The 19099-nt window shown below is 42.0% G+C and overlaps 1 protein-coding gene across 1 annotated transcript in view; it reads right to left on the reverse strand.

The window, feature by feature from the left end:
* The window catches only part of SCNN1D (sodium channel epithelial 1 subunit delta), a 47134-nt gene that overhangs the window by 14919 nt on the left and 13116 nt on the right, over window positions 1-19099 (reverse strand). Inside the window, exons 3-8 of the mRNA XM_070759686.1 lie at window positions 17218-17332; window positions 15675-15727; window positions 11917-12269; window positions 10452-10665; window positions 4946-5139; window positions 525-628 (exon numbers count right to left, since the gene is read on the reverse strand). Of these exons, the coding sequence (XP_070615787.1) occupies window positions 525-628; window positions 4946-5139; window positions 10452-10665; window positions 11917-12269; window positions 15675-15727; window positions 17218-17332 (1033 nt within the window). The remainder of the gene's footprint in view (window positions 1-524; window positions 629-4945; window positions 5140-10451; window positions 10666-11916; window positions 12270-15674; window positions 15728-17217; window positions 17333-19099) is intronic.

The raw sequence follows: 19099 nt of genomic DNA on the forward strand, positions 1-19099 counted from the left end.
CTTTCTTTCTTTCTTTCCCTCCCCTCCCTCCTTCCACTCCCTCCCCCCCTCCGTCCCTTCCTTCCATGTTTTTCCCCAAATAGGACCCTGTCTCATATTTTTTTGAACCCTGAAATAAGCACTGGGCCTTCTTGCCATTCTCTCAAAAGCCCGATTGGGCTTATCATCAGGGGATGTCTTATTTTGGGGAAAACAGGGTAGAAGTTAGAGCTACTTTTGGAAGCTGGAGAAGCAACTCAAGGAAGGTGATTGTGAACCAATAACCCTGCCAAAAAACCTGCATCAACCTGTTTGTTAAGCTTTTTTTTTTTTTTTTTAGAAAAACAGCAGTTGAGTTATCACCTTGCCTTTAAAAATCTAAGAACCTACAGATAGTATCTTGTCGTGTCCTGCCCCCAATAGCCAATCAAATCCTGAAAAAAAGGAAAACAGAAGCACAGCGCAGCAACCCCCAACCACTGGCATTTCAATCTAATTTTGCAAGATCTGGATTAATTCGCTCATTTGTTTGGATCTGTACATACCGTAAACAATTCCTGGCTTGTAGGCTTTCCAGAACTTATCTGTTCCATTCTTGTTCAGGGTGAAGCAACTTCCGTAAACCGGGTGGTGAAAATGTTCGTAATCGCTGTTGTGAAAAGACATCACAAAAAGAAAGAAAGAATGAAAATAGGCCCAGAACAAATTTGAAGTAATATAAACGCTTTCTGGGCATGGTGATTGTTAACAGTAGACCAGTTTTCTCCAAATTTGAAAGGATTTTTATGTTTCATTCGTTCCGGTTGTGATAAATGTTATAAACCTAAGCAGGGGGTTAGACTAGAAGACCTCCAAGGTCCCTTCCAACTCTGTTGTTGTTGTTGTTATTATTATTATTATTATTATTATTGTGTTTCCCAACTTTTGCAGCATTGTGGACTGAGTAGGGCAGGGATAGGCAAAGTTGGCTCTTCTAAGACATGTGGACTTCAACTTCTACAATTCCTGAAGTAGCATGATAGGCTCAGGAATTCTGGGAGTTGAAGTCCACAAGTCATAGAAGAGCCACTTCACCCATCCCTGAGGTAGGACGACATGGTTCCACGTGAGTGGCAAGGAAGTGCAGACACATGCAGCTCCATTTGTTCGCAAAAATGGAGCCATGCATGCACGCTTGGCGCTTCTGCGGCCCCATTCTGAACGGGTTGTGGCCAGGTACTGGGGTCATAGCCTGGGGCTTGGGTACCCCTGCTATAAACAGTCTTTTTTCATAGAAGATGGTCTCACCCCATATACGCCTTGCAGCTATCCATAGGCTGGACTAAGCCAAGTCACCCATAATCAAATGGTCAATTAAACTGGGCCCTAATGTCCCCATCCAGGGCTTCTACTAATACACTACAGTGGTCTCTCTAGGATGGCTTCCGAGAGATTTTTAGAAATATATCTTTACGGCAGTTTTTTTGATTCAATTGATTCAATTTAATCTAAATCTCGTAGAGACATTGGGTAATCTGTTACATATACACCTTGCTTGGTCGATTGAGTAAAGTTCACGCCTATCAATTCCTTAGTACAGTATATCCAAGCATTGATGAATTTTTAAATTTTTGTCTGGATAAATCTAAAACAAATGTTTGCTTAGCAGAGATGGTGGTGATTTTGCTTCTTAAAGTCTGTTCCTTCGTATCTAATCTCAAAACAGACTTGGCAGTGTTTGAACATTTCCTGCTTGGGCTCCACCAAAAGGAGAAAAAAAACCCTAGGAAAGGTGATACATTCATATACATCTGCGTACATACAGACATGATGGTGAGGCAACATTTTTTTTAAATGGTCAATTCTAAGGTCACAAAGTTCTAAGGTCCCTGCAGGGTATTCAAGCCCAAGTGTAATCAGAGAGCTACAAAGTGAAAGGTTTTCTGAAAATTCAAATGCTGATAGTCAAAAGGTCTTAGGTTGAAAACAGGCCGATTAGGATTCTTTGGTTCATCAAATGATGCCTTCTGAAGTTGAAAGGGATTTGATGCCCTTAATCTGGAAGAGCTAGCTAGAGTTTTTGATCAAAATCTTGCTTAGCACAGAGATATACCGTGTTTCCCCGAAAATAAGAGACTGTCTTATATTTTTTGGAACCCTGAAATAAGCACTTGGCCTTATTGCCATGCACTTAAAAACCTAATTGGGCTTATCAGGGGATGTCGTATTTGGGTGGAAACAGAGTATTTATCTATCTATATCTATTTATCTATGTATCTATCTTTCTTTCTATTTCCATCCACCTATCCACCTATCTCCTTCCTTCCATCTCTCCCTCCCTCCTTCCTTTCTTCCTTGTTTTCCCCCAAATAAGTCCCTATTTTATATTTTTTGGAACCCTGAAATAAGTGTTTGGACTTATTGCCATGCACTTAAAAGCCTGATTGGGCTTATCAGGGGATGCTTTATTTTGGGGAAAACAAGGTGTCTGTCTGTCTGTCTGTCTGTCTGTCTGTCTGTCTGTCTGTCTGTCTGTCTGTCTATCTATCTATCTATCTATCTATCTATCTATCTATCCCCATTCACCTATCCATCTCCCTCCCTCCCTCCCTCCTTCCTTCCTTCCTTCCTTCTTCCTTGTTTCCCCGAAAATAAGAGACTGCCTTATATTGTTTTCAACCCTGAAATAAGCGCTTGGCCTTATTGCCGTGCACTCAAAAGTCCGATTGAGCTTATTATCAGGGGAGGTCTTATTTTGGGGAAAACAGGGTGGCATCAGTTTCAAGATTTCTGGATGGAATGGAAAAGTCTTAGGTGCAATCCCCAGGACAGACATTTTTTAAAAAATGATTAGCAAACTTTTGTTATTTTATTTGCCACGCTTCATCTTGCAAATCTATCTAAATTGAGATCTCCAAACTTGACAGCTTTAAGACGTGTGGACTTCAACTCCCATCCCATCTGAGGAATGGACTAGATTCAGAAGGGCTGCAGTTTTATTTATTTTATTTTATTAAATTTTTCTGGGTTGCAAGTTTTCTAGGTTGAAAGTCACTGGTGGCCTCTGAGGGACACGATGGTGCTTGGCTACATTGCGAGAAGGAACAGGTGGAGCCAAGAGAAAGATAAACCTGGATTGCACCAAGGCCTGTTTCTGAATTACAACAGACCATGCTGTTCACCTGATTACTCTCTAAGCGGGCCGTTGAGCATTCCACCTTTCTGACGGGTTAAAGATTAAAATTGGGTATCTGTAGATATCGCAAATAAATAGAGAAGGCCAACCAACCCATGTGCTGTCCCAGCGATACAAAGTGAAACCTATCACTTATTTATGCAATCCGACTAGCTTTGGGCTGGGTGGCTTTACAATACCGGCAAAAGGTGGAAAAAAATGTACCTTTTGCCCTTCTTTTTTTGTTCAGGTGAGTTGCAAAGCCTCTGCAATCTCCCCATGGCAATGTTCAGGGGCAAGTTATTTAACCAGGGATAGGTATGGTTTGCAATGGTTTTATCAGATTGTTCTCAACACAACGGCTGTTGCCTTGGGATGGAAAAAGCTAATGGGAGCATCGGGCTCACGCTCTACATAGCTCTAGCTTTCCCTTCACTTGAGAGATATTTAACAGATTTAACAGAGTTGGAAGGGACCTTGCAGGTCATCTAGTCCAACCCCCCCTCCCCCCCGTCCAAGCAGGAGAACCTACATCAGCTTCTATCTAAGATAAAGGAAGCAGAGGGAGTTTGGAGCAATGCAGGGGTGGATTCCTCCCAGTTTCGACCAGATTGGCCAAAATGTTAGCGACCTGCTTGTGGTGTCGTGCATACGGTTCTGTTGGTGCTGGTCCCTGGGCGCCGCCATCTTTTTTTTTGTTTAGAATTTTGGGTGAATTTTTCCACCTTTGGATGGTTTTTCCTCTTCTTCTACTTGGGGGAAAAAAAGCCCTCCTGATCCTGTGCTTTATTTCTTCCCTCCGAAGCACAGCTGAGCACCTGAGCTCAGCTGTGTTTCGGGCTCTTTTGGGCTAGTGAGCATGCGCGGAAGCAGAAATGCACGACGAAATCAATGTCGTGATGCGAACCGGTGGTGAAGGTAAGTGAAGCAACCCAGGTGGAGGTTGCTACTTACTGCCGGTACCGATGTGATGTGTAAATCCCAGTGACATTTTGCTACTGTGCATGTACATGAGAGGGCGCACACATATGCGAGATTTTGGTGATTTTTGTTTGCAGCATTCGCCTGCTGTTGCTTTCATTCCCCTCCCCCCAATCTCTTCGACTCGATACCATATACAGGTAGTCCTCAACTTACAAAATTTTGTTTAGCGACCATTCAAACGGCACTGAGCGAAGTGACTTATGACCGTTTTTCACACTTTATGATCTCCGCTTAGCGTGGAGCCTTCCGATAAGTGGAGTCAACGGGGGATGTTGGATTTGCTTAGCAACCGGGCTGCTAACCGAACAACTCACACTGATTCTCTTAACCACAGTGGCAAGAAAGGTCATAAAAGGGGGACAAAACTCAACAATGATCTCACTTAACAACAGAAATTTGGGAGGGGCTCAATTGTGGTCATAAGTCAAGGACTGCCTGCATATAGCTAAGAAGCATTTGAATTGGGGAAATCTCCGCTTGCGATTGTATCCGGGGGCCTTTCAAATGGTGTTGAATAGAATAGAATAGAATAGTGGAATAGAATTGAATAGTGGAATAGAATAGAATGAATGGAATAGAATAGAATAGAATATTGGAATAGAATAGAATATTGGAAAGAATAGAATAGAATTCTTTATTGGCCAAGTGTGATTGGAAACACAAGGAATTTGTCTGGGGTGCAGATGCTCTTGGTGGACATAAAAGGAAAGAGACATCATGAAGCACGATATTTAATGGTGTCAGTCAAAAAGTTGGATGGGGGAAGCAATTCCATACTGGGGAGGTGAGAATCCCCCCCCCCCAATAGCAAATACAGATGTCAATTACCTTGTTCGACACGGCTCCCCATCGTATTGGCAAGAATAGATCATGTTTTTGATGTGTTCGTGCTTCGGGGATGTTTGGATAACGGGTGACATCTGTGACATGATATTCATGTAGTGGAAACGGTACCACTCTTGAACAGCATCCACTCCAGAAATGTAGACTTTGTTGTAACAATTTCCACCTGTTATGTTGCACTTGGGAACAAACAAACAAAAAAAGAGGATAAATATGCTGAATTTGAAGAAACTGTAAAGCTGTAATACAGGCAATAATTGAAACTGTAATACTTGACTTATAACTGCAACTGAACTCCGAATTCCTGTTGCTAAGCGAGAGAGTTGTTAAGTGAGTTTTGCCGCATTTTACGACCTTTTTTGACACAGTTGCTCAGGGAAAGACTGCCATCGTTACATTAGTAACATGGGTGTTAAGTGAATCTGGCTGTTCTGCCCCACAAAGAACGCAACAAGGTCTGTACAAACCTTAGTTTTACTAATTGAGGACTACTAATGAGCTTTCTTAGTAGTCATCAAACACAAATACAGTTTAAAGCAGTCTTTTCTGAACACCGGCTGTTAATTCAACTTCATTAACAGCCACACGAGTCCACAAAGTAATCATGCTAAATCAACAGCCTTGATTGAGGACTGGCTCAGCTGATTGTCTGAGGGGGCAGCAATGAAAGAAGCAGGCAAAGGGAAGATTGCTTAGCTAGCAAAGCATAGAAGATCGCTTCACTGTTAGCATCTGGTTAGGGCTGAAAAAAGGCTCAGCTGATTGTTGGAGGGAGCAGCAATGAAAGAAGAAGGCAAAAGAAAGATTGCTTCAGCTAGCAAAGCATGGAAAATGACATTAGCACCTCATTAGGGCTAAAAAAATGTTTAGTAAAAGCTACATTCGGAATATAAGACACACCCTAATTTTCAGCCTCATTTAGGTGTATCTTATACAGTGGTACCTCTACTTAAGAACTAAATTCATTTCGTCACCAGGTTCTTAAGTAGAAACGTTCTTAAGAAGAAGCAATTTTTCCCATAGGAATTAATGTAAAAGCAAATAATGCGTGCAAACCCATTAGGAAAGAAATAAAAGCTCGGAATTTGGGTGGGAGGAGAAGGAGGAAGAAGAGGAGGAGGAGAGTCACTGCCGAAGGAAGAAGGTGAGGGGAAACAAAAGAATCCAAAATTTTAAGGCTAAAAAAAAAAAGAGAGAGACTCTGAAGTGGCGAGGAGGAGCACGCGCCTCCCATACACCTGGCGCGAGGCTGCCTCCCATACACTGGCTGCTGCTGCTGCTACCTGCTGCCTCTTCCTTCCCATGGTGAAGGGCTCCCCTCTCCTCTCCCTCGCTTTGTAGCCGGCGCCTTTCCTTCGCTGTGGTGACTCCTTAGTTGCCCAGAACAAAGGAAAGGTTTCTTTTCTCTGGGAGCTGGCAGAGGTTCATTCCCTCTCCAAGCACCCAGAGAAAGGAAAATGCTTTGTTCGTTCTGGACTGCCAAAGCCTCCTTAAGCGCCACCGAAAGGCTCCTCTGGCAGCCCAGAAAAGCCCGAGATGGCTGGGATTGAAGGGGGGGTGGCAGGAAACTGGCCGGGCCTTTGTGCCGCTCTCAAATGTCCTGGGAAATTTTTCCGGGCTTGGATTCTTAAGTAGAGGCAAAAAAATCTTGAACACCCGGTTCTTATCTAGAAAAGTTCTTAAGTAGAGGCGTTCTTAAGTAGAGGTACCACTGTACTCCGAAAAATACGATAGATGTATATGGACCATATAGCCATCCATAAATCTTGAATCCAGTGATCAAGATACTACGGGATCTTCTCACTGAGCTAGTATCTCATGAGCTGTCCCATGGAAGCTCTGAGCAATACGCTTCTTGCCTTCCTTAAGCTATTCTTAATTGTCGGGTTGGTCGCTGGTGTTTAACAATAACACATGCCTTAAGCCCATGATTATTATTTATTTCACAGGTACAAAAGAAGTGCGGCTGTTGTGGGAGAGGCAAGAACGGAGCTGGGGCAAGTGCCATGCGCTAGATTAAGTCACTTTTTTAAAAAAACAAAAAGTTCCCTCTTTTATCCTGATACAGTGGAACCCCGACATAAGAGCTGCTCTACTTAAGAGCAACTCGAGATAAGAGCTGGGAGGGGAGAGATATTTTTGTTCTACTTACAAGCCCAAATTCGAGATACAAGCGCCAAGGAGCTGTCTCCTGAAGCCAAACGCTAACTTCCGCGTTCGGCTTCAGGAGACAGCTGCGAAGCGGCGCGCGTGTTTTAAAAGGTTGCAGCCGGCCTGGGGGGCTCGGGGGGGTGCTTGCAGCTTTCTTTCTTGCTCTTTTTCTTTCTCTCTTTTACCTTCCCTTCCTCTATTTCTTCTTTTCTTTCTCCTTCCCACCTTCTTCCCTCCCTCCCTCCCTTCACTCATTCCTCTCTTACTCTCCCCTTTCATAAGTTTCCTTGCTTCCTTCCTCTGTTCCTGTCCCTTCCCCCTTTCTTTCTTTCTTTCTTTCTTTCTTTCTTTCTTTCTTTCTTTCTTTCTTTCTTTCTTTCTCTTTTTCTTTCTCTCTTTTACCTTCCCTTCCTCTATTTCTTCTTTTCTTTCTCCTTCCCACCTTCTTCCCTCCCTCCCTCCCTTCACTCATTCCTCTCTTACTCTCCCCTTTCATAAGTTTCCTTGCTTCCTTCCTCTGTTCCTGTCCCTTCCCTCTTTCTTTCCTTCCTTCCTTCCCACCCTCCGTCCATTCATTCACCCATTCCTCTCTTGATCGCTTAAAGCCGGTCCCTGGTGCAAAAAGGGTTGGGGACCTCTGTCCTACAGGATTGGGTGGCAGAGAAGTTGAACATATGTAAATTTAAAAGTTTAAGAAAGTTTACAAGTTAAGTGAAAGAAACTTCATTATTCATTTATATGTACATGTACATTTCTTCATTAAAAACATGTCTTTCTGCATAATTTAGACTAACTTTGTGAGTTTTTTGAGGGCTGGAACCAATTAAAATTATTTACATTAATTCCTATGGGGAAAAGTCGTTCGAGATAAGAGCTGCTCGACTTAAGAGCCCAGGTCCGGAACGAATTAAACTCGTATCTCGAGGTACCACTGTACTTCTACACTAATAAAAAGCTTGTCTCACTTCCTCCAGATTGGATGCCCTGGCCCTGAGTTTTCTATCACTCCCTCTCAACTGACTGATTGACAGTAGGAGTTCTTATCCAAGTGGGGGTCATCTCCTTCCGATTAAGGCTTATCTAATCAGGGAATTAAGAAATTTAAGGAAGATAGCAAGGTTAGCGGGCAAAAGTTGTTTCTCTTTTCCAGATCAATTCACTGCAGCGCTTCTCAAGTATTTTTTGTTATGCGCCCCCCTAAGAAGAAGTAAACATTTCGCATGCCCCCAAACTCTCCGATTTGGGCCCCAATGGAATTTTAGTGTTCATATTTATTATTTTACTTATTATAAGCTGCAAGCAAACTATTGGCTGAGGAAGGCTGCTCTACCCACTTACCTGGCTGGGAGTAAGTCACACTGAGCTCAGTGAAGCATGTTTTTGGTTAGGCAGGCATAGGATACCGTGGTTAGGGCCCTCTTTTGATGCAGGGCCAGGCCAGTTTAATCAAGCCGGTGTTTTGGGGTTGCCAGCCGGGCCTATAAGCGCTGCCTCTTCCGGGCACTCCCAGCGAACGGTGTGGAAGGAGGATTTAGGGTGCCATTCGAAGCTTTCCGCCAGCTGCAGAGGATGCTCCTCCTTGTCCAGCAGCAGGTTCGCCACACCGTTCATAGCTACCATGGCGCCCGCCAAGAACAACAAAAACTCACACAGCTGCGTTGCCTGGCTGCCTTCTCTTCTGGGCTCAGAGCAGCGTGTAACTGGGAAAACACTCCCCGTCTGGTGGAATCGATTGAGAGGGACCACCCATGTTCCCTCGGGTCACACATGCCCCACTGGTATCACTCCGCACCCCCTCCAGATGGGTGCGCCCCACTATTTGAGAAGGACTGGAATACAGGGAATCCTCGACTTACGGTGTTCATTTATTTATTTTATTTTATTTATTTATTTATTTTGTCCAAAACACAATAATACACAATGAAGGTTGTAGAGGATACACTTGAAGTAAAATATATCAAAGAAAAAATAAAAGAGAAAATATAGGAATAAAATATATTAATGAGAGAATAGAAGAAGAGATATAGGAATGGAAGAAAATATCTAGGAGATAGAGACAGTAGGACAGGGGACGGAAGCCACTCTGGTGCACTTATGCACGCCCCTTACTGACCTCTTAGGAATCTGGAGAAGTCAATGGATAGTCTAAGGGTAAAATATTGGGGGTTAGGGGATGACACTACAGACTCCGGTAATGAGTTCCACGCTTCGACAACTTGATTACTAAAGTCGTACTTTTTACAGCCAAGTTTGGAACAGTTAATATTAAGTTTGAATCTGTTGTGGGCTCTTGTGTTATTGTAGTTGAAGCTGAAGTTGTCATTGACAGGCAGGACGTTGCAGCATATGATCTTGTGGGCAATACTTAGATCATATTTAAGGCATTGTAGTTCTAAGCTTTCTAGATCCAGGATTGTAAGTCTAGATTCGCAGGGTATTCTGTTTCGAGTGGAAGAGTGAAGGGCTCTTCTGGTGAAGTATCTACTATTAATCTATCACTGTTCGACTGTGACTGTTCGAAGCTACAATGGCATTGAAATATGTGACATAGGACCTTTTCTCATGGATACCATTGCAGCATCTCCAGGATCTCATGATCAAAATTCGGACGCATCTGCCTCATATATATGACGGTCACAGTGCCACGGGGTGGGGTGGGGATCATGTGATTCCCTTTTGCGACCTTCTGACAAGCAAAGTCAACAGGGAAGCCAGATTCACTTAAACAATCGGGTTTACTAACTTATAAACTACAGTGATTCGGTTAACAACGTGCGGTGAGAACAGTCATAAAATGGGGCAAAACCCAGTTAACAAATTTCAAAAAAATGTGGTTGTAAGCCAAGGACCGCCTGTACTAAATATGTTATGTTCTCATTAATCTTTTGTTCAGAGGATTACTTACTTACTTACTTACTTACTTACTTACTTACTTACTTACTTACTTACTTACTTACTGGATTTCTATGCTGCCCCTCTCCAAAGACTCGGGGCAGCTTTCCCTTGCTCCCTCCCAAAAGGTCTACATCAAAGGTCCCCAAACTTGGCAACTTTAAGACTTGGGGACTTCAATTCCCAGCATTCTCCAGCCAGCTCCTTGTTTCAATTTGCTGTGGTCAAGATATATTATGCTTACTGCATACCCACCATCTATGAAGAAAGGCACCCTATACGGCTGGCTGGAGAATTCTGGGAGTTGGAGTCCACAAGTCTTAAAGTTGCCAAGTTTGAAGACCACTGGTCTACATTAAGAATCCTTCAAACTCTTAATTTGATGCAAACAATCGAGAAAGGGAGGCATTATAATTGTAGGGGAAGCGGGAGGAGATGTTCTACTTACCAGCCGAAAACCCACTTTCTCACTCATGTTCAGTAGGGCGATGTTACGATCCAGGTGAAACTTAGAGCTGTTGGCCTTGCCGGGATTTTCTTCTGAAACGTTGATGTTGACGTCTTCTCGAGGGCTCTTCGGAATGTGGAAGCCATATAAACTATACAAGGTTTCCCTTGCCAGATTATCCAGTTCGGCTATATCTTGATTGACTGGGCTGATCCTGGGAAGATGATGGAAAGGACAAAGGATTATAAAAACCAGGGGAAAACCTTGTCTTGTTTGGGAGGAAACATTATCCTATTCCCTAAACACTAGAGTATGCTGGGTTATGCTAATTATCCCATTAATTATGTTTGATTAGTCTCCAGGAACCTTTGCACTCATAGTTAACAATCCTCAAGGACATCAGCAAGAGCTATAATGGGTTCAGCTGTCTAGAGCCATAACATTGGCCCAATTACTCTCTGATCCCTGATTGGCTACGGATACCCATATAAATGGGTGGCTAAAAGTTATGAAGAACAGTCACAGGGACTGGATATGTCTAGTTTGATGAAAAGAAGGACCAGGGGAGACATGATAGCAGTGTTCCAATATCTCAGGGGTTGCCACAAAGAAGAGGGAGTCAACCTATTCTCCAAAGCACCTGAGGGTAGAACAAGAAGCAATGGGTGGAAACTAAACAAGGAGAGAAGCAACTTAGAACTAAGGATTTGCATTGTTCTTTTTATATGTTGTAAGCCGTCCCGAGTCCCCAGAGAGGGGCAGTATATCAATCAATCAATAAGTCAGAACAGTTGATCAGTGGAACAGCTTGCCTCCAGAAATTGTGAATGCTCCAACACTGGAAGTTTTAAAGAATATGTTGTATAACCATATTTGTCTGAAGTAGTGTAGGGTTTCTGGCTAAGCAGGGGATTGGACTAGAAGACCTCCAAGATCCCTTCCAACTACTACTACTACTATTTATTATTATTATTATTATTATTATTATTATTATTATTGTTGTTGTTGTTGTTATTAATATTAATATCAATATCATTATTAATTTATTTATTTGATTTTTATGCCATCCTTCTCTTTAGGCTCAGGGTGGCTTACAACGTTAGCAATAGCACTTTTTAACGGAGCCAGCATATTGCCCTCACAATCCGGGTCCTCATTTTACACACCTGGAAGGCTGAGTCAACCTTGAGCCAGTGATGAGATTTGAACCGCTGACCTACAGATCTACAGTCAGCTTCAGTGGCCTGCAGTACAGTACTCTAACTGCTGCGCCACCCCATCTCTTTATTATTATTATTATTATTATTATTATTATTATTATTATTATTACCATCATCATTATCATCAACTGGAACAACTGTAATAATTAAGATGGTAAAGAGCTTTTTTTGGAGTAGAGGAAACTACTTTCCGTTCAGTTTCCCAACATCCATAAGGGCTGGGAATGATGGGAGGGGAAACTTACCTATAAGGATTCAAATTGCAAAGCGTGATGGCAGGGAACATCTTTGGCTCTGAATGGACTGACATGGACATGACCACAGGGTAGGCAAAGTACTGGTTGAAGATCATGGCAAACTGCCAGTAGAGCATAGCAAAGCTGGATAAGAACAGCAGAGCCCAGAAGGTTGTTTTCATCCTATTGCTGTCCGAGCAGACCAAGCGAATGGTGCCATGGATAGTGGTGTTTAGGCAGAAGAACTCAAAGAGGTCCCTGAAAGAGCTGTAGAATTCGATTAGGGCTGCGTCCTCCTCCTCTTTCTCCTCCTTCGCTTTGTCCTCCGTTTTTTTTGGCACAACTTCCCCCATTCTGTAAATCTGAAACAGGGAGTTTGGAACTGTGAATTAGGGCAACCCAGTGGTAAAATACCAGAGTCAGGCCCTTTTCAGGGCTTTATAACCCATCACTCCTCCTCTTTTTCTCCTTTTTCAAATTTGAGAATTCCCAAGCAGCCGTGATTAATCCGGCGCCTATCTTACTAGCTTGATGTCTGTCATAATTCCTCATTCTTAGAAACCTTAAATAGGTCTCCAAGTCCAATAATTGTGCAGGAGGAGGAGTGAGGAATTTAAATCACAGGATACAACTTTCAGGAGTATCGTTCTGTTTCCCATATTTCAACACATTGACTGGTTACATGTGTGTCAGTGCTAGTTACAAATTGCAGTGTCCCATGGGTGGGCTGGGTAGATGATTTATTTTAATTTTTTAATTTTATTTTGAAAGGCTTGTCGAATCAAGGAAGGGAATACAGCAGCTGTCTTAAGAAAACAACTGTTTCTTCTTCAGTCTTGGAACCTATGCTAAAATCTGATTAGGCAAGATTGTACTCTGATTTTTTTAAATTATCATTTTAATCCAACTTTTTTTAAAGCAGTGACAGTTGAATTATAAAAAAAAATAGACACCTATTTCCAAGAAGTCCTTACAACATTTATTTTTAAAAAAAGAACAGAGCAAAGTCTTTATAAGATGCTGCTCTCTGCTGGCTGCGACCGAAAGACAAGATAAATGTGTACTGTATGTTACACTGGGAAGAATCAGTAGCAATATTCATGTACATACTTTCAAGGCTTTCCACACAAAAAATGTTCCACGTCAGGCCAAATTTAGAAGTTTCAGACTTGTATGACAAAAGCTTTTCAGGGGATTGTTCTAAAAAACAAAAAAAGCCAAAAAGCAGGAATTCCATGGCTCCAGAAAGGGCAGAAGACAATAGAAGCTGTACGGAAATGAACAGGTGAAAGCATTTGCCTTTACAGATGTCTCTGTAAGGGACTATGATTATTATTTTTTGGATGTGTTTTGCAGAAACATCTAAATCTGGACGGCAGTTACCAAATCCATCTCATTTCCATTTGTAGTTAGCATTCTTTCTATGCTGAATGCTAGAAAGCAAAGCAAAACTGGTATGGGTGGCTACAGGTGGGGAACAAAAACTTTTTTTAAAAAAATTATTTATTACATATTTGTCATACAAGTATAGAATTTTTCTCAGTTTTATGAGCGAGCAGAATTACAATGAATTTCTTGCAGAGAAGATCACTGAAATAAGATAATCAGTTGATATATTTGTCTTGGGGAGTGGGGGTTGAGCAGTATAGCCAAGAACTGAGTTCTGTGTCTTTGCAAGAAGAGTCGTTCTGCCTGGGAAATATTTTGAACAGCAGAGAAGTTACTGGAATATGCACAAAAATCAGCATCCTAATTCCAAACTCGGATTTCACTCTGGTTCTGATTTCAATATGCTTTCATATGGTTCTCTTTTATTCACCTCGTCTCAGAAATGTTCACCTTTTCAGTGTTTAGAGTTTAGTTACATACAATTCAAAATTCTGCTATCTTATAACACACATTTTTAAAAATCCAGTCTCTGCCTTAAACATGGAAACACTTAGTTTGAGTCCTACCTCTTCTCTGTCCATTGATTATAATAATTAATTATAATTATAATCAAGAAAAAGTGAAATTATCTGACTTCTGAAGCTATTTGCATTTCACTTATGCTGGATTCCAGGTAGAAAAGGGGCTTACGTGATAGTTATGTGATGCAAGCAGTTGAGTTATACCAATTTCATCATCAGGTTTTTTAAAAAGCCAAATGTTATTATGAACTAATGATATCATTGGGCCCAGGACAAGTAGCTACTGAATAATCTTTGCATTTCCAACAGTCTGTTGCAGACATTACAGTGAGTCAGAAGCAGATTCTGTGCTCATCCTCCAACACTGTGGCTTTGGATATAGTGAAATCCTGCGGGAGGATGGGTGCCACCAACTGATCCTCCCACCAAAATTCACTAGCTAACAGGAAAAGCCCATCACATCATTTGTCCCGTCTACTCAGTCAGGTGGAATCATCAAAGCATCACTAACCCATGGTTTGATGCAGGGGTGAAATTCAAAATTTTCCCCTATCGGTTCTGTGGGCATGGCTTGGTAGGCGTGCCAGGGGAAGGATATTGTAAAATCTCAATTCCCACCCCACTCCTGGAGGAAGGATGCTGCAAAATCACCATTCCCACCCTACTTTAGCAGCCAGAAGTGCTATTTGCCGGTTCTCAGAAGTTTTGCCCTCGCCCTGCCTCTACGCTGAATTATGGTGTCATTCATTCATCAATTCATTCATCAATTAATCAATTCATTCATTCATTCATTCAATTTTTAAGGCTGCCCTTCTCCTGAGACTCAGGGTGGCTTACAGCATAATAATACAGAACAATAAGAGAAATCAAAGTTAATTAAAATAGCTAAAAACACCCTAAAACGTTAAATATGATTATCAATGCCTTAACATACAACTCAATCACACTTCCACCAATCAAAGAGTAAAAGAGAGGCTGGAGCAGAGTGACCAAGCTCAACAGCCCCAAGCCTGCCAGCATAAGTATGTTTTTAAGCTTTTCCAGAAGGGCCGGAAGAGTGGGAAGCGTGTGAATCTCTGGAGGGAGTTGATGCTCTCTACATGGGGCTTCCTTTGAAAAGTGTTCAGAAACTTCAGATCGTGCAGAATGCGGCCGCGAGAACTATCGTGGGGCTTCCCAGATTCGCTCACGTTTCTCCAACACTCTGTGGCCTGCACTGGCTGCCGATCAGTTTCCGGTCACAATTCAAATGTTGGTAATGACCTTTATAAAGCCCTACATGGCATCGGACCAGAGTACCTCTGGAACCGCCTTCTACCACACGAATCCCAGCGACCAGTTAGGTCCCACATAGTTGGCCTTCTCTGCACCCGTCAACTAAACAATGCCATTTGGCGGGCCCCAGGGGAAGCGCCTTCTCTGTGGCAGCCCCAGCCCTCTGGAATCAACTCCCCCCAGAGATTAGAACTGACCCACTCTCCTTGCCTTTCGCAAATTACTTAAGACCCACCTGTATCACCAGGCATGGGGGAACTGAGACACCTCCCCCAGGCTTTTACATTTTATATATGGTATGCGTGTGTTGCTTGGTTTTTTAAATGATGGGTTTTTAACTGTTTTTTAATATTAGATTTGTTTTCCATTGTAACATTGTTTTATTGTTGTGAGCCGCCCCAAGTCTTTGGAGAGGGGCGCCATACACATCTAATAAATTATTATTATTATTATTATTATTATTATTATTATTATTATTATTATTATTATTATTCCAGAGGGCAGGGGCTGCCACAGAGAAGGTCTTCCCCTAGGGACCTCCAGCCAGCATTGTCTGGCTGATGGGACCTGGAGAAGGCCAACTTTGTGGGCCTTCATCGGTCGATGGGATACAATTTGCTGTGTCTGTTCTCTAACTATAAAGCCAAAAAGAGGAAGGTTTCTCAAATTGGGAGAAGATTTGCAAAAAAACCCCCCACCAAACAAATAAATAAATAAAACTTGGATCCGTTACTATGTTCACTTTTTTCCCCTTTTCCCTTTGCTCCATTTTCGGCTTGGGTTGTGTAACAATGTGTGGAAAAGAGCCAGGGTAGCATAGAGGTTAGAGAAGAGGGCAGCACTGCAGGCTACTTCAGCTAACTGCTAGCTGTAGTTCAGCAGTTCAAATCTCACCTCCGGCTCAAGGTTGACTCAGTCTTCCATCCTTCCGAGGTGGGTCAAATGAGCACTCAGATTGTTGGCTGCTTATATGTATGTATGTGTGAGTATGTGTGTGTCTATGTATGTATATATACATATACACATATATATATATATGTCACATGTTTTTGCTTTCCGACAGAAAACACACACACACACATATGTGTGAGTATGTATGTGTGTCGCATGTTTTTTGCTGACTTTTTAAAATTAAAATTAAGGGAGACTAGGATAGCACTATTTCTGCTTTGTTCTGGCCACATCAGCTAGCCATACCCTTACTGTCCATACCCTTACTGATCTGACAGAAAAAAACATATATATATATATACACACACACACACACACACACACACACACACACACACACACACACACACACACATATATATATATATATATATATATATATATATGTAGATTGTTCTGAGTTCGGGTTTTGCCCTGTGTAATATTTTGCATGTTTATGCGACGTTTCGGTGAAATCACATTCACCATCATCAGGCTGAAGTTTGCAAGCTTCTTGCTGTTGAAGCTTGGAAACTTCAGCCTGATGATGGTGAATGTGATTTCACCGAAACGTCGCATAAACATGCAAAATATTACACAGGGCAAAACCCGAACTCAGAACAATCTACAAACACACACACACACATATACAGTACATACACATATACATAGAGCATATAAAGTATTTGCTAAGTTTTAATGCAGCATTAGCATTACAGAATAAATCAGCAAAATGTGTTTCTAAGCTTATGCTTATCCAGGGAGAATATGTGAAGCTTTGTAGCACCACAATATTACACGGGGAAAACCCCGAACTCACATATAACCCAGCAATCTACATATATAAATATAAAACATAAAATTATATATAAAACATATAAACATATAAAACATATATATACATGTTTTTTTCCATCAAATCACCCTGGTATAAGCAAATATGGAAGGGAGTGTACTGCTTCCTTTTTGCCTCTCGGCCCCTCCAGGGCCCATATCCAAGGCAGTTAAACCTTTATAGCTGGCAAACTATAATCTATATGTGCTGATAATGACTCTGCAGGTTCAAATCCCAGTAAGGGTATGGCTAATAATAAGCTTGAAACAGAACTATACTAGTCTTCCTTCCTTTTCATTATCAGCAAAAACACATGTTACGCGTGCGCGCACACACATAAACACAAACACACACACACACATTTATGTAGGTCTTGGCGTATTTGGGTCTTTTCCCATGTAAGATTGATAGAATCTTGGCAACGTTCCAAGAAGGTCCCACTCATCATCTTCAGGCTGGTGTTCTTGGCTTCGTGCTAGGGCAAACAAAGCGTGAAGCCGAAAACGCCAGCCTGAAGATGACGAGTGGGCACCTCGTCAAAATGTTGCCAAGGTTCTATCAATCTTACACAGGAAAAGACCTGAATACCATTTCCTGTATTTTATGTTAGAATGGACATATGTTTATCCCATGCATGTTTAAATTCAGTTACTGTGGATTTACCAACCACGTCTGAGGGAAGTTTGTTCCAAGCATTTACTACTCTTTCAGTCAAATAATATTTTCTCATGTTGCTTCTGATCTTTCCCCCAACTAACCTCAGATTGTGCCCCCTTGTTCTTGTGTTCACTTTCCTATTGAAAACACTTCTCCCCTGAACTTTATTTAACCCTTTAACATGTTTAAATGTTTTGATCATGTCCCCCCTTTCCCTTCTGTCCTCCAGACTATACAGATTGAGTTCATGAAGTCTTTCCTGGTATGTTTTATGCTGCAGCCTATCTTTGGACCCGTTCAATTTGATCCATCTCTTTTTGTAGGTGAGGTCTCCAGAACTGGACACAGTATTATTCCAAATGGGGTCTCACCAGCGCTCTATACAGCGGGATCACAATCTCCCTCTTCCTGCTTGTTCTACCTCTAGCTATGCAGCCAGTTCCCAAATTAAAAGTTCCCAAAATCGGACACTCCTACTTTAGGCTGTCATTCCAAAAAATGCAGTCAGATGAAACAACGTTGATGTGTGGGGGACTGTTAATATGGTGAGGAAAACAGATACCTCGCATGTGACAGGATCAACTTATTCCAAACCTCTTGATTCACTTAGCTCATTCAGCTTCCGCTGGATCTATCCTTAATTGTTTATCAGCAGTGGAAAAGAATAAGTATCACCTGTATCCTGAAGCCACACACACACACACACACTACACTACAATTAAGATACGTTTCATCCAGTGTATAGCAATTATAAACTTGTTTCGGGCACCAACGGCAGGACCACACAAAGGAAAAAGGAGAACACAATACCTCTAGTCTTGGTGCCTGCTGGGTCTGTCTCTAGGATTCTGCTGAGTGGAGTTTGGCAGCGCGGTGAGAAGGCGTCTCCGGGTTTGGCCTGAAGCAGCCGGCAAAAGTATCAGAAAGGGAGATCCCGAAAGTGTTCCTTTATAATCACAGATAAGGGCTAGGAGCTGTCCAGCCTCAGTATGTAAATTGAGACGGGTTGAGTCATCTTCCCAAGGGGCTGGAGCTTCTCAGCTGGACTTCTTTGCCTTTTCAAGGGAAACCAGAAGAAATTGGACCAGAAAAGCCAGTTAGTAAGGGGAGGGAGGGGAATACAAATTTCACTTTGTTGGAATGCTGATGGTTCTGGAACAGAAAGGCTCTTAGGAGGTTTTTTAGATGTGGTTTGGGCTGTCTTGTGCTCCTTTTCGGAACCGCTTGCTCCTGGGTTCCAAGTTCAAAGATGCACTTTGGAAGTCCAGGTTCCCATCGCTTTTCATCACTCCAAATAATTTGGATGTTTCTTTTAGGAGCTTTAGGACTTCAGGTTGATGTCAAGTCCTTTCCTGTATCTCCTTCGGTCCCAAAGTGGTTTCATGGAAGAGCTACTCTGTTATGAGATAATATAATCAGAAATAAAGGGTACTCACACTCTTAGCAGAACCTAAATGTCTTACAGGTTTACAATTTAAGCAACTTTTAGTCTTTTATCCTATTCCTTGCACATGCCAATGTCTAAAGGCATAATAAAAGCACACTGCAAAAAGCCCATATTCATATTCTATCAATTGCATTTCTT

Source organism: Erythrolamprus reginae, chromosome 8 (assembly GCF_031021105.1).
Source record: "Erythrolamprus reginae isolate rEryReg1 chromosome 8, rEryReg1.hap1, whole genome shotgun sequence".
Lineage (NCBI taxonomy): Eukaryota > Metazoa > Chordata > Lepidosauria > Squamata > Dipsadidae > Erythrolamprus > Erythrolamprus reginae.